Source organism: Lycorma delicatula, chromosome 3 (assembly GCF_047948215.1).
Source record: "Lycorma delicatula isolate Av1 chromosome 3, ASM4794821v1, whole genome shotgun sequence".
In the NCBI taxonomy this organism is placed as follows: domain Eukaryota; kingdom Metazoa; phylum Arthropoda; class Insecta; order Hemiptera; family Fulgoridae; genus Lycorma; species Lycorma delicatula.
The window spans coordinates 85,189,560-85,205,857 of NC_134457.1; the positions used below are offsets into that span (position 1 = coordinate 85,189,560).

Genomic DNA, 16,298 nt, shown 5'->3' on the forward strand with positions numbered 1-16,298 from the left:
AAAGGGCAAGATAATTTAATAATCTGTGCTTGTAATTTCATTAAAGCTTTTAATAAGAAATTATTATTTTAGTGCCAACTTAGAAATAATAACGCTTAACATTTTCTGCTATTTTTAACTTCCCAAAAAGACAACCTAAGAATTTCTCAAAATATGCTAATGAAATAAAGAAACTTATAACTGCATTTGATAGTCATCTCTCAGAATTAGCAAAATATGATGTTTGAAATATTTTTATGCCCATTTAATGTTGACATGAACAGTCTTCCTGAAAATCTGCAAGTGGAGTCAATTGAGTAACAGTGCGACAATGAAATGAACCAAATTTTTGCGTGCATGTCAAAAATTAATTTTTACAATACTTATGTTACATCCGAGAGATATTCCATGTTAAGATATTTTGCACGGTTTGTAAGCGCTTTTAGAACTACATATGTTTGTGAAACATATTTTATGAAGATAAAATTTACAAAGAGTTCATCACACGCTTCATTAACTGATGCTAGTTTAGAAAACCAGGTAAAATGTGCAACGTCGATCATAAATATAGATGTACGAAAATTAAGTGAAAGAAAGGATAAACAAATATCTCATTAATTAAGACTTGAGAGTTAATTATATTGAATCATAGAATAATGATAAAGTTATATTCTTTTTGTATTTGTATTACATTTTTTAAAAGCATTTTACCAAAGTACGGCTCATAACGTAATGCATCATCAAAGTGGCCTAAACCATTTGAGTTGGCCAGGCCTGTTGTAGACAGTCACTAATAATTAGGCCTTGCAAGTCCCAGAAGACCATCAACAACACTTTACTGGCTGACATGTGAGTTTTGAATTTTTTTGGTGGGCAAATCCAGATGTTTCCACTCCAGATTTTGCTGTTTGAATCCATGCTCAGAATGATGTATCCCCCATTTCATTGCAGGTTATTATACAATCTAGAAAGTCATTCATTACCTTCTACTTCAAACTGTTCTTTGAGCTCAGAACTAATGTAAATTCAGGTATCTTTATGGGCTTGAGTCAACTGTCTATCTTGAACTCGTTTTGCAATAATTCAGCACGTCATGAATGATTTAATGCATGGTTCCAGCACTAATATTACACAAACTAGCAGTTGGGGAAATTTTGATTTGCATGTCTTCAGAAATAGGATGATTTATGCAATTTTGCAGTGCGATAGTCAAAAAACTTAAGTTGGTCTTCCAGAACTATAGAGATCAGTCACACTTGTTCTGCCTGAATTAAACTGTTCCACTCACTTATACACATTACTGGGTTTAAACACTTTTTCCCATATTGTTCCAATATTCTTGAGTAAATTTATGCCAGTTTCACACCTTCTGATAGCAAAAATCTTATCACTGAAAGTTGCTCTTCCGATGTACACATTTCAAATGGTGTTGACATTCTCAAATCAACAAAAGGGGTTATGTTTATATTAATTATGATCGAATATCTGATTAAATGTGTTCCCAACGTTGCCAGCCTGACCGTAAAAAGTTTCATTGTCATTGAATGAACCATTTTTTTCTTTACATCAGTTTGTCTCGTTAATTATTGAACGTCCCTTTTAGAAACTTATTAAAAAGTAATATTGTTTTTATAAGAAGAAGTATTTTAACTTTAAATAACCTTGACTGAAGATATTTAGTTTTTAGGTAATTTATTTATAGTTAACACTGAAGCTTAACAAAAATCTTTTTTATAGACTGAAGTATTTTGCTTTATGAATTAATTATGTGATTTGATACAAGTGAGTAGTGAGTAAATGACAATATTTGTTAAGCTAATGTACATTTATAAATACAAAACAGAATTTTTAATTTTCTAAATTAGTAGACTCTCCAAGATGAAATATGAATGAGAAATATATTAAATTAACAATAATACTTAACATTTGCAGTTGATTCAAAGTAAAATGTAGTTTAATCTTGTTACAAACAAAATACACTTGGTCATTAACAAAAGATTATTGGGCATCTTGCTCACAAGGTGCCCAAAATTTTCATTCTTGAACTGCTGATAAGTTATTAGATCCTATCACTTTGAGAATAATAATACGTACTTGAAAAAATAATTATAAAAGTTCATAGGAAATATAATATTATGGCGTATTATAATTTTTGAGAAGATTGCAATTGTGAGGCTAATTATAATGTAGAAGCGAGAACAGAAAATTTAATTGTTTGCTAAATGAACAGTATGCAGTTCATTTATAAACCAAATTGTTTAATAAAGTAAGCATGGAAATCAAGTGAAATATTTTATTTTAACATTATTGCACGGGGGTAAGTAAGAGGAATCTACTTTACTGTGATGACTTTCCCTCCACTGTTTGGTTGCTAGGTGTTTGAATGTTTTAAAAAGAAACAAAGAAATCTTGTGAAGAATTGTTATCTCAAATCACTTGCAAAGTTATTGAAATAATCTCTTAAGTACATTTATTTCTGTTAATAGGTTTCATCAGGGTCCCATGAATTATGGAAATCATTACGGACCACCTCCAGGATACGGTGGTGGCTTTGATCATGGTGGTGGTGGTGGTGGTGGTGGTGGAGGCGGTGGAGGCCCTATGCCAATGTACCAAAGAGATAACCGGTACCAAGGACCTCCAGGATTTAATCAAGATTGGAATAGAGGAAGACCAGATATGAAAGATTACAACAGAAGAGACTTTGATAATAGAAGACCTCCTGCAAGTAGTTCATAGCTATTAACATAATATAACATATTATGTTAAATCACCATAAAAAGTTGACCGACTTGTGTAAAGTTCCAAATAAGACAATTATTTACAATAAGAAAGTGGTTTAAAGTATGTAGAGTTGTGTATACGTATCGTATTGTTATGAATGTATTAATGTGGTGAAATAATTATTAAGATATCATCTTAACCAAAGGTGAAGAGTTTTATTTGCATTTGAAACACTACTTACTATAAGTGTTTGTGAAATGCAAACTTGTCACATTAGTCTCAGTAATTTAAATATAATTATTGTGATGATGAATTATTAGTGTAAGTTTATTGTACAAAATTTTATAGTATTTATTTTTATTTAAACTATAAAAATCCATTCAAGTCTTCGTTTATAAATAAATGATATAATTAAGCACATATTTATGTATACATATTATTGTAATTAAAATGCATGTGTATAGTTAATAAATTATTTTTAAAAAATATTGTTTTACATATTGTATAATTTTGCATAAAATATATATAAAAAGATATTTAAAAAAAAATAATTTATATTTCTTTTCTTGAGTTGAAGAGTTGTTTTTTTTTCACTAGGATTGTAATATCAACTGTGTGTGTTTCAGAAAATGTTCAAGTGGAACATTAAGGAACATGTAATTTATATGTAAATATTGTATTTTCTGTGATACAGATTTTTTTTAGATTAAGTAGTTAATATTGATTTAAGATTGTAATTTTTTATTGATTAAATCTTATTACATATGATCTTCAATAGATGTCTGCTAGAAATTTTCAGTACATTGTTTAATTGTATGAATGATAAGGAACATTTTTTTATTGTGGTTATCCTACATTAGTTTTGTATCTTGCAGAAGAAAATTTTGACAGTTTGCTTATACCAAACCTGTAAATAAAATATTTAAAAAAAACTTATTTTTCATTAAAATTCACATTTTGTGTGTATCTTATATACATCTTTAAATTTATTTTGTTATCACAATTTCCAAAAAAATATTAAGTTTTATTTATTTATTTTATTTTTTTTTTAATACGCTTTTCTTCTGAAAATATTAATCAGAATTATATAGTTCATGTTTCATAATTTTACTGAATTTGTTATACTTGTTTGCTAATGTAAAATGTAAATCATTGATAATAAAGTTTTTACTTTAATTGGAGCTTATTGCAATTGTGAGTATTTTTGTATTGCATTATAATAAGATTACATTCAGATAAGATAAATTCACCTTACTGGAAGTAAATATTTATATTTACTTTATCAAATACTTTTTTCCTAAGATAATTATCATTTTTAATTATTATTACAGCAGTTATTGAGCTTAAATATTAAAAAAAAATTATAGTAAAAAGTAGTTAAAATATTTTTTTTTTATAATGTACTACTTTAGTGTTATCTACCAGATGGTTGTAGAGCTTACTGTGTCTAAAAATTTATATTAAATAACCTTGTGTTTTCGAGGTCTGAACATTATTTCACTCTTTTTCTTTTATAATATAATAAACAAAAATGGCAATACATTGCTTTTGTGCAATAAAATTATAATTTAGAAGTTAGAAATGGCATAATTACAATTTTATTACTTGAGTATTTCACCGATTTAGCTTTGTAAGTTAATGCTCATTAGATGTAATCAGAAATATAGGTTAATAATCTGCATCCAGCCCACTGTTACATCTGTATATTCAAGTTGTCTTATATTGATTATTGCAGAATCAAACCTCAGTAATTGTATAAAATTCTAGATGTTTTGTATAAAGAAAGATGTGTATAATTTCAAAGCAGAAAAAAGATCTTATTACATTTAAATAATTAGCACTTTTTTTATGAAAAGTGCTGATACATCCTATCTAAAAAAAAAAGAGGATTAAGAATAGTCGTAATTTAACTTTGAAAAAGATTTATTGAATTGGTCAAACAACATTTCTCTCTATTTGGTGGACTGCTGACTGCTAGCTGTCTTTTATTTGCAAAATTAAAAATTATAGATATGTTTCAGTTATATGCTGGAAATCTAACTATAACGTAGACTTTGACAAAAGTCTACATTATTTTTTGTGTATTACTTTTTACTTTATATATTTTTAAAACAATCTTACACTTATCAGTTATATTTTAATTTAACTAACAAAAAAATTTTTAGACATTGTATTTTATATTACTTGAATTTTTTTTTTTAAATATAAAATATTTGCATTATTACCTTATTAGAACATTGTTTTCTTTTTACTGAGCAGGGTAATTTATTAATTTCTTTTTTATTTAACCACTCACCATTATTATTGCATGCCCTTTGCCTATAAAGAAAATTATAATGATACAGTTTTTAATATTGTCTGCTTACTGAATATTTGTTTTAAAAATTATTCTAGTTTATTTTTTTTTTTTAATAAAAATTAATTTTTTACATAACTGCTTTATTTCTCTTTTCCTCTGTTGTCACTTTGTTCAGAATATATTTGTGGAAATTTAGATTAAAAACTGTTAAAAAAATCTTTTTTAGAAATTAATATAGATAGGTATCTCAGTCATTTGTTTAAAATATATCAGTCACAGAAATTATCTAACATATTTCTTAGTATTTATGTGTGTGTGTGTGTATGTATATATATATTCACACGATATATATCTTATATAACTGCATAGGATCACTTTGAAAGGACTGTTTGTGCCTTGCAGTCCTGCCAGTACTTTTTCATATTTTCCAATTTTTGTGCCCTTTCTAATGTTGAAAATATTTTTTTTGTGAGTTTTTTCTTGTAAGTGTGAAGCCAGTGCTTTTGTTCTTGATTTTCTTGTTTAATTTTATCTTATCTGTGGTGTCTTCTGGTGTGCAGTCTATTTCCTTCAGATCCTCTCTTATTTCTTTGATCCATCTGCATCCTGTAGATGGAACATATATATACTATTATATATGCTATATACTGTTATATACTAGTGTATATATATATATATATATATATATATATATATATATATACTATTTTAGTTTGTGATGTATGCAAGAAACAGAAATTTTGTATGTTATCAGTGTGACTTGAAAATTTGTTTAATTATTTTTAAGTGTTTATCAAACTAGTTATTCAGTAGTATCGGTTAAAAGTAAATTTTTTTTGTAAGTTGGTAGAATTTTATTTATTTTTTTATTGTAAGTTGTTGAAAAAAAGATTGCATGATTTAAATAAACAAATGTTATCATTGTCATAAACTATTTATTTAGTACTATCAGTTAAAACTAAAAATTTTCTTTATATCAGTTGCGCAAGTGCAAGTATTATAAAAGTAGATGGAATTTTATTTTTTTATTTTATCAATATTATTTCTTAAATTACTGTTAATCGGCAAATCCCAGTGATTTTTTGAATTGTAGAAAAAAATTGTATGACTTAATTAAACAAATCTTTTTCATTAAATTATATATTATTGTATCATGAAATAATTCTGTGTAAACCTTTTATAGTAATTTTTTTTTTCAGAAAAAAAAATTAAAGCTTGACTGAGTGGTCAGTCAGTGAATGTAGTTAAAACTGTTTAGTAATTTCAAAATATCTTTATATATTAATGTACTCTTTCCTACATACATGTGTGTGTGTGTATTTTATATTTTTAACAAGACATTCTACCTTTATTCAGCTAAAACTTATTAGGATTCAAATATAATTTAAATACTAAATATATAGCTTATAATTATAAAAACTTTTTATTATTTTTAACTAATAATTTTTCAGAATATGTCATTTCCATGCTGAGTATCACTTATCAGTTGGTTTTGAGTGCTGTTCAGTTTATTTTGTTGAAATACTTCTTTAAAGTATAACTTATTTAAGGTTATATACAATGAAATACACATTACTGTTGTTAATAATCAGTATATGTTTAATAATATATATAATTATATGCTCTAAACTACTCTCACCAACTGGTTTAATATAGAAATTATAAGTTTATCTTTCAGCCTACAATGTGGAATAGGACTCACAATTTCAGATTTATTCAAGTTTGGCTGTTGCCAAATAATAAGAAAGACATTCATCAGGATCCATCAAAGACAAACACTTTATTAACCATTTTATGGTTAAAAATAAGTTATATTATACAGTTTTATTGAAAAAATTAAAAATAAACCTGAAGTAAGTAAAAAGACATAATCACTGGTGATCCTCATGGCACCTTTATAATACTTAATCACGAGGCCGTAAGGATCATCAGTGACCCTCATTTACAATCATTGTGTTTTATGACTGTCCAATTTACACATGTTTTTTTACTTAATAATCATGGGGCTGTGAGGATCACTGGTGATACTCATTTACAATCATTGTTATAGTCTTGAATAGCTGAAGGCTACAGTAAATTATCTCCTCTACTGTAATTTACTGGCTAATGGAACAGATGTAAAAAAATTATCAGTTATTGCAATCCTTCCTGTATGGAGATACTTTTCTGCCAACGCCATAAACACATTTTCATGTACACTCCCTGAAGACACCACAGTACACTTGACATTTGTGTATAACAAAGAGGATTGTACAGTTTGTAAATCTTTACCCCACATTTGCGGCTTTATTGGGGATGTATTGTCAGAAAAATAATCTTCCTCAGAAAGGAATAATCATCTTCTCGTCAACTGCTATCATCTCACCAGGACATTTCTGAACATAAAACTTAATTTGCATCAAATCAGTTTGATCCTTAACTTTATACAATCGCTTTATACAAACTTTATACAGTAAGTGTATAAATTGCAGTAATGATTGGAGCAATAGAAGAATGCTGTGCAAAATATTAGTGCCTCCATATTAGATATTTTACCAAATCCATATAGATTATGAGTTTTTCAGTTTCAATTGTATCAACCCATTTGCTGACTCTATGTGTACTTTTCATTCTGTTTTGTAAAATGCATGATTTTTAGTCATCTCTAGCACAATAAGTTTCAAAACATCATCGTCCATAAACCTCATATATATATATATATAAAGAACAGTAATTTTTTCTTTATCATCAGGGTAATTTTATCACTAATGTTCTCCACAAAACCTAATGTACAAGGATAGTTATGCAGTGACCATCTCATGCCATACATTTTCAGGATCATTGTATACTCTAGTTGCATTTATTAAATTTGCTGTCTGATGAAGAATAGTCCACTTTCTTCTAAAGGATCAGTCGAGAGTGAAAGTAAAATTTTATTATTGTCCATGAAACAATTTACAAGACATTTTTTTCACATATACCGTACTTAGTGGATTACAATTTTTTGTGCAACTGCTTATCATTTCTTGGCAGCTTCCTGTTAGCTTTAGTGGGAAGTAATTTATGTTGAACAGGTAACATTTGAGGATTGCTGTCATAATTACCTACCAATATCTATTGCTGTTACAAAGTTTTTTTTCATTTTTTCTAGAACATCTGGTTTTACATTACTGATTTTTATCTCATTGTACTAACAAATTTTCATTAGTTTATCTTTCAATCTACAACCAATGTGGAGTAGGACACATCATATTAGATTCATTCATTAATTGATAAAAATAAGTAAAGCAACAAAGGCCTATGCAAAAAAGTTGTTCTAAATTGTTTAGATTAAAAAACAGAGTAAAATGAATGTTTCTTCAGATAATTAAAAACATGAATAGTAATAATAATAAGCTACATAAGTAGATAGCTTAAAAGTACTATTTTATTTTATACAGTAATTTATTATCAAAAAATATATTTTTACAGAGAAATGCATCATCATATTTTTATATTATAATTGTAATTTTTAAAAATATATTAATATTTAAACAAAAATATGCATAATCCTAGTTTGAACAAGAGCATTACCACACCCAGGAGTGTTTTAAATTATGTTCATCTGATAGAAACAGAAATAAACAGAATCAAAGTTGTGTAAAGGACTAACTGAAAATTCCATTGTATGTGTATTTGAAATTTTTATGTTTTATATAGTGTAAAATAAATATATAGTTTTACCCTGGTCTGTCAATATTCAGTGTGGAATATATTAATAGATATCATGGGAGCGATCCATTCTTAAGACCACAGTAAATAAAGATTACATAAAATTACTGTCTACATAAAATATACATATACATACAGAAAATTATTCAGTTATCTTTCTCCGTGGCATACAAACATACAAAAAGTAATATGACTGTTGTATATGTTATTGATAATAATAGGTATAGATTAACACTTAATTGAATTAGGTAACTTCAGCACTAAATTGCAATTTTTGTAAATAAACCACTAAAAGCCTGGACTATATATAGAACAGAATGTAACATAGTAACATATTCTGTTCACTTTATAGAATTATTATTTTCTACATTTTGCGATTATGAGTGTAACCCCTGGACTAACCCAGCAAGTACTTAGAATATGACACTATAATGTGAATAATTTGTAATCATTTTTCCAGTTTAAGTATTCTGCTTAGAATATAATCCAGAATTGTATAATAACATGGTACAAATTTTGTTGTATTCGCTTCAGATATATATAATAAGGCTCAATATCAGCTGCAATGTTTTATTCAGTGTAAAAAAAAAAACATTTTAAAATGTGTAAATGAATTTTTTGTATTATTACTAATACTATAAATTGTATTATGAAGAGAAGATATATTAGATAAAATACATTAATTTTTTATATTTTATTTATTGTAATTTTTCTTTTAATTTTTTTCATTAATGTTATATTTATAAAAATGTATAAATACATTTTATTAATTGATGGAAGATATTGTAATATTCTTTCAGTATTAAAAGATTAAAAATTATACTACAGTTAAGATTTGTAACGTGTTAAAAAAAAAAAAATACAACAACAAAAATCATAAGTGTATGTATAATTGTGATCAACAACTATTATCTAGAAATTGAAAACTTGAAATTTGTGTAAGAGTTCATTTATTGTGTATGATTTTCTTAAATAATACAATGTAGGTATTTTTTTCTATTTTATAATTTAATCCTGTAATTTATTTTTATAGAACATCATTAACATCGATCTTTTATAAAAATGTTGCTTTTAAAAAGCCTATTAAAATTATACTTTAAATCATTCAGTTCTATATTAAAATTTATAAGATAATCTTATTGTGATATTCAGTGATAAAAATATTGTACATTTACCAGTGCTTAATGAAATATCTTTCAGTTGACAGGTCAAATTTGGTGTTCCGTGTGCTAAATAATTAACAATACCAAAATTAGATTTAATTTTTTTGTTAAATCTGCAATGTAAATAAATAATTATAATGTATGTATTATTAAATACTTTATACTAATAAACATTGTGATCACCATATTTTTATACATTAAATTTTTATTAAAAAAAATTGTGAAAGATACCCATTATCATTAAATATAAATAAAAATATTTAAACAAAGTTGTAATTAAATTGAGCATCTATAACGAACTTGAGTTTAATCTTTTTTAATTCAATTTTTTGTACAAATAATTCTGCTCTGTCATCATTTTTCCAAATTTTATTTGATATACAATTTTTACATTATTATCAGTTATTCATTCAGAAGGAATTTCAAGTATAGATCAATATATTTTTCCTTAAGAACCACCCGTCACTTATTTTAAGATAGAAATTTTATTGGAAGAATATACTTGTAATACATTAGTGTTTTTAACACATGTACTATGTTGCCATAGTGGATGATGTATGTTATAACAAGAAAAATAGTATAAATGTTAATTAAAAAATATATACATTTAGTTCATTAAATTCTCTTGTAAAATACTAATAAAAATTGAATAAGAATACATTCACTGTTACAAAAAAAATGTTTAACTTCAAAAAACTCAACATAGACAATAACATAATCAGAAAATAGGAGCTCATATATGAACTCTTGAATACAAAAGATAGGAATTTCTTTAATTTTTAAAAATTGCAATACTTGACAGAAAAATAAAAATTTGTTTTTATATGACATGTGGCAATTTAGTTAAATTATTACCAAAAAGCTTAATCTACTTCAGAAAGCCTCCACTTTTCAAAATAAGAAGAGGATAATTGGTGTTTTTTAGACGTCTTGTTAGCCTGTTTTTAATTCTTTAATATTCTGATCATCTTCACCCCTTTATATATTAGTTTTCTTTGAAAACAGACTAAATTAGAATGTTGAATTTAATTTTGTTTTTATTATATTAATGAAAATACACAATAAAAGCTGAGTTTTCTATATAATTATTTCACCAAAATTAATCTTTTTAAAATAACTTGAATGCATTGTACCTCCACAAATAAAGTGTTACGTAAAAGAGAATAAAACATGTTCATAATATAAACAGCAACCTAAAAATCCAAGTAACAGCTTATTTACTGTAATGCAAGTCATTAAGGAATTTTAAAAATATCTTCACTTTATAATATTACTTTTAGTTCAGGTCAATTTAATTAAGTTATTAGAGGATGGCATTATTATATGTTGGCATATCAAAATATATACAGAGTACAGTAAAATATTAAGGGGTTTAATATACAATTGAAATTCCTGAGATATTTATCTACATTCTTTGAAGAAACACTTAGGTATTGTCTTTGATTATATCCATTTTAAAAAAAAACCATTCAGAAATATCAGTATATCAAACCCAGTGAAACTTCATTTATACAAAAAATGGGTTAAGTTTTATCTTATAAGTGGGAAGACAAGTTGATTTAATAAGTTGACACAAATATTACAATCTAGCGTCAGTTTGAAATAAATGGATAATTTTTTCTCCAAAAGATCTCCATTCCAAATTTAAATGGTACACCTAATTCAAAATTTTTCTAACATCATTTTTCACTTACCTCTTATTTATATGTCAATTACTTCTTACTCATGGTAATGAAATGTCTACTTATACTGCATGTTTCATTCCCTCAAACATACTCAACACAATTAGGTTTTTCTAATTTAATTCAACTTCATTATATTTTCTGTGATCACATTTTATTTTTACTTTATTTATTTTCAAATTAATCTCCTATCAGTGGTTCCATGACATTCAGTATTTCTAATTAATTCTAAGTTTTAATGAGATACAATAAACAATATGTATATAATATGTAATATTAAGAAACCGTAAGAAATGCTTTTATAGTTTAATTATAAAATGTAGTTGTGATTTTCTTCTGAAGTTGTTTATTCATAATTTTTATAAATTACTGAATTATATGTTATAAAGATTAATATCTTTCTGATGCATAATGTTTGAATATCCATTTATTTATTTTTTATTCTAATGTTAAGTTTCCATTAAACATTATGTATGAGTAACCACTTACGGTAATATATAAGGATTGTTTTTAAATTTATAATGGCTCGTATCTATTTGAAGATCAGTGTTTAAAAACTAACATTACTTTTTTAGTTCAAATCAGGCAGTTATTTCATAAAATAATTTAATTAATAAAAATAATTTGTAGCATATTTGTTATTACATTAATTCAGAATTATTAGTACATATTTAAATGTTGATATTTATTGCAAATTGTATTTTCTTTTAGGTCTAGTCTGTAAATAATCCAGACATATAAATAAAATAATTACAGTAAATTTATAACATGACTTGTATATATTTTGAGGTTGTTCATTGTTTAAATAATAATAATAATTACTATTAACTAATCAATTATTTGTTGATCAGTTTAAAAATTTGTATGTACATATATTCATTAGGAAATACAGTATAATTTTATGTATATGTTATTTATTTTATCTCATAAAATTTCTCATTATTCTATATATACCCCATTTTATACTCTGTATGTAGATTTGCATTATACATGTTAACTACTCATGAACTTCATGTTCTTTATCTCTGTTACTCTAAATACCATCTAATTCCATTATTTATTTCTATAAACCATAACATTATGGTTTTTATGTAAAGTCTTGATATTTATTTTAGTTATTACTTTTATTGAAATTATAACATTTCATATAAAACACTTGTAAGTAAAAATACTGCACCTAATAAACTACGTTTTCTATGTAAATTATAATAAAACATCAAGACTAAGATAGTCTAAGAACCAAAAGATCTTTTAATCAGCAAGCTTTTTAATATATATTATGGAAGATATATGAGGGAGAATCAACTGAAAACCTTTAAAGTTATTCTAAAACTTTGAAAACCCATGCTGTTGCCCTCTAAGTTAGCAACTGGTATCTACATGATTGGACTTGTAGCCATAGTACAACAGGTACTACAGCAGATCTTAGTAACCAATTCCCATTAAAACCAATATTTCAGTAGGTGCATGGTGACAAAAAGATGATGACTATTCTAGTTGGTAACAGTAAATGGGAATCCACAATCATAAAAAATAACAGCATGGAATTATTATATCTGGAGAGCCCCAACCACCATGTTAAATGTATCGCAACCTTCTCAAAACCCTATACACAAACTAAATGAAAAACATACACAGCAATGTTAAACATAAACTCACTTCTGAAAATCTGAAAACTCAACACCTCATCAAATATTAAACTCCCAGAAAATCTCAGCAATTGCACTAGAAGAGACTGGGTATCTAGATGACGACTTTTTAATTGGAAAGTATGCAGTAGTAAACCAGGAATATGGGTCAAAGGAAATCTGTGCACAGCTTTTGCAGTAAGTTAAAAAATAAACTAAGTGATATACTTTAGATCAATGTCAGTCTGTCAATCCTAATACTTACATCTGCAAAGAAATCTACACCCTAATAAATTCAGACAATAATAATGCATACAAAAAGTAGAATTTTGGGATCTCATGAAGTAAAACTGACCAAATGCATGCCAAGTTGGCACAGACAAAATTAGAGAACCTAGTTTAAAAAATACCTAGCCCAAAACAACAGGAATGCGCTTATCTTTCTGTAAAACAGAAAAATGTAAAGTGTCTACTGAAGAAGACGAAAGCATGAAGACTTCCTTGTGAAAAACTTGACAAGTATCAAATTGATCACGTTGCAATTTCCAAACCAAACATTAAAGTCATCATTGACTGAGACCTTATAATCTAGATGAAATCACTTCCACAAAGAAAAATCTTACATACCCAACCCGAGATCATACATAATAAGCACCTATAAACAAGTTGCAAGAGTGATAGAAACAGGTCAGATCACCCACAAGACTAAAAATGTAAGCACAGATGGTGGAACAACTGGTATGTATATAAGACAGTAGAAAACAGAATACTCAAAAGAGAAAGACTAAAAATTTATGAACCTTCTAAACCAGGTAAATCCAGAACTACTAAAATATTATTATTATTAAGCATTTGAATAAAAACTAACCAAATACATCCCACAGAGTTTATGCTTCAACTAAGACTACAGTAACTACATCAAAGAGAATTTTGGACTCTGTCAGATACTTCAAATTCAAAACATTCAAATGTAAATAGCCCAAAGAAAGATTCCTTGAAATTTAATAACAAACACAAATATAACTCAGGTACACCAAGCCTAGAAGAAATCGGTTGAATTGAAATGCAGGGAAGACGTTGAGTCTTCCCTGCGTGCTTTGTTGCATGAAAAGGTTGAAAGCTGCAAGTGATACCACAATACAAGAACTGTGCAGAAAAATCACAAGGATATGCATGGAAAATAGAAATCCTCAAAATTGTGGGCACTAGCCGTAATTAATTAACTTCATAAAAGAGATTTCTGTTACAATTTACTACCACTAACGTACAAATCCTTTACAAAGTGATTATAAACCGGTTAGAGAAATGCCTAAACCCGGGAATATCAAAGCGGGTTTAGAAAAAACAATGTCGCGACTTCACAAACAACCAAATAAAAATATTATAGTAACCTTTGGATTTAAAGAAAGCATACAACTCGACAGACAATTACAGAATTTGGAGTAGACACAAACTAATTATTCTCGCATAACAAACACCAACAGAGACGAAATCCAAATTAAAGTTCTAAGAGGAACTGTCGAGCGTTCAAAATCCAAACTAGTAAGAAAAGGAAACAGATTTCGCCCATTTTGTGTAATACAGTACTAAAAGATATTTAGGAATTGGCAAGAAAAGAAAATTGAAAACTAAGATTAGTACACAAAAAAAGGACTGTCAATAAGTCGTTTGGGATTTGCGGACGATCTCACATTCCTAATAGATTTGAGAACAGATCAAACACATTGAAGGAATGGCTGAAAAACGGCCCTATGAATAGCTTTTGGAAAAACGAAAACGAGATTATAAACAGAAAATGTACTCAAACATCTTAATATAAGACAAGAGAAATGATAGCTTCATCCACCTTGGAAAAGTAATAATCCAGTTGGCTAGATAAAACAATCACAAAAGCTTATGAATGAGGCTTTATAAAGAGTGATTCAAAGAAACGGGAAATTAAAAAACAATGAAAATTTTTTTTAGAAAATGAATTTTATTTCATGTAATTGTACAAATGTTGCCATTTTAGGATACATACATTTTAGTTTATTTTTTAAAGATGACATCTTCCAGGTGACCTCCTCTTCTACGTAAACACTCACGAAGTCTCTTCGTTAAATTGTTAATGGTTTGACGTAACAACTCAACTGGAATTTTCGCAATTGCTTCTCGGATCTTTGTAGCTGCGTAGGATTTTCTTGTGTCCAGTATCTGAAATTTTGCTTGTTAACAAATCTACTGAGGAGGAAATGCGCTTCGTCTGACATCCACAGTTCGTGAACAAACTCTTCGTTATCATTTATCTTCTGAAGCATTACATTACAGAATTGTGCTCGCACAACTGCATCGTTCGGATTCAGTTCCTGGACGATCTGCAACTTGTATGGATGGAATTGCAAGTCCTTCACTAACATTCTTCGAACACTTGAACTATGCAATTGTAAAGATGCTGAGAGACGACGGATTGACCGATGTGGACTTCGTGTGACAGCATCTTGTAAAGCTTGAACATTCTGTGGTGTACGAATGGTTCGCTCACGGCCTGGAGGTTTCTTTTTCATTGCCGAACCAGTTTCCTCAAAACTAGATGTCCATGTTTTAATTGCATGTGCTGGTGGAACACGGTCGTGCCGTCCCAGATTAAAATGACGGCGAAATTCTCTACACGCTCTTAGTCTTTCTTAAGGGCAGTCGTAAATGGTAAATAAATCGTTTTTTTTTTTAATTTCTTTAGTTTATTTTTAATAATTTCCGAGTCATTTAAGATTCTTAACTGTATGTTAATAGTTACATTTTGTATGATTTAAAAAACAATTGCGTCAGCTGTTTTGTAAACAACGACGCTCAAATTTACCAGTAAAAACTTTTCTTTCCCAATGTCTGTTCTTCAAGCTACAAAACCAGTATTTCAAAGTTTATCGGATGAAGGTTTGTTGAAAAAAGTGTCTCCATGGACAGAACTTCAACGAGTCTCTCAACATATATTTTGGAACCGGTTGCCAAAAAATATTTTTGTGGGAAAGGAAACGCTTGAGTTAGTATTACATGTTGCAGTGTCAACATGTAATAATGGAAACATTAGCAAGTGTGAATGAAGTTCAGCAGCATTCATTTGGAATCAATCCGAATCTAACCACAAAAAGTTTAAAAA

The 16,298-nt window shown here is 27.4% G+C and overlaps 1 protein-coding gene across 2 annotated transcripts in view; it reads left to right on the top strand.

The window, feature by feature from the left end:
* Chd1 (chromodomain-helicase-DNA-binding protein 1) overlaps positions 1-5,673 on the top strand; it is a 122,905-nt gene extending 117,232 nt beyond the window's left edge. For both annotated transcript variants that reach the window (XM_075360112.1, XM_075360113.1), the window contains exon 29: positions 2,466-5,673. In XM_075360112.1, coding sequence (XP_075216227.1) covers positions 2,466-2,718 — 253 coding nt within the window. In that variant the 3' untranslated portion in view covers positions 2,719-5,673. The remainder of the gene's footprint in view (positions 1-2,465) is intronic.
* Positions 5,674-16,298: the final 10,625 nt, after the last annotated feature.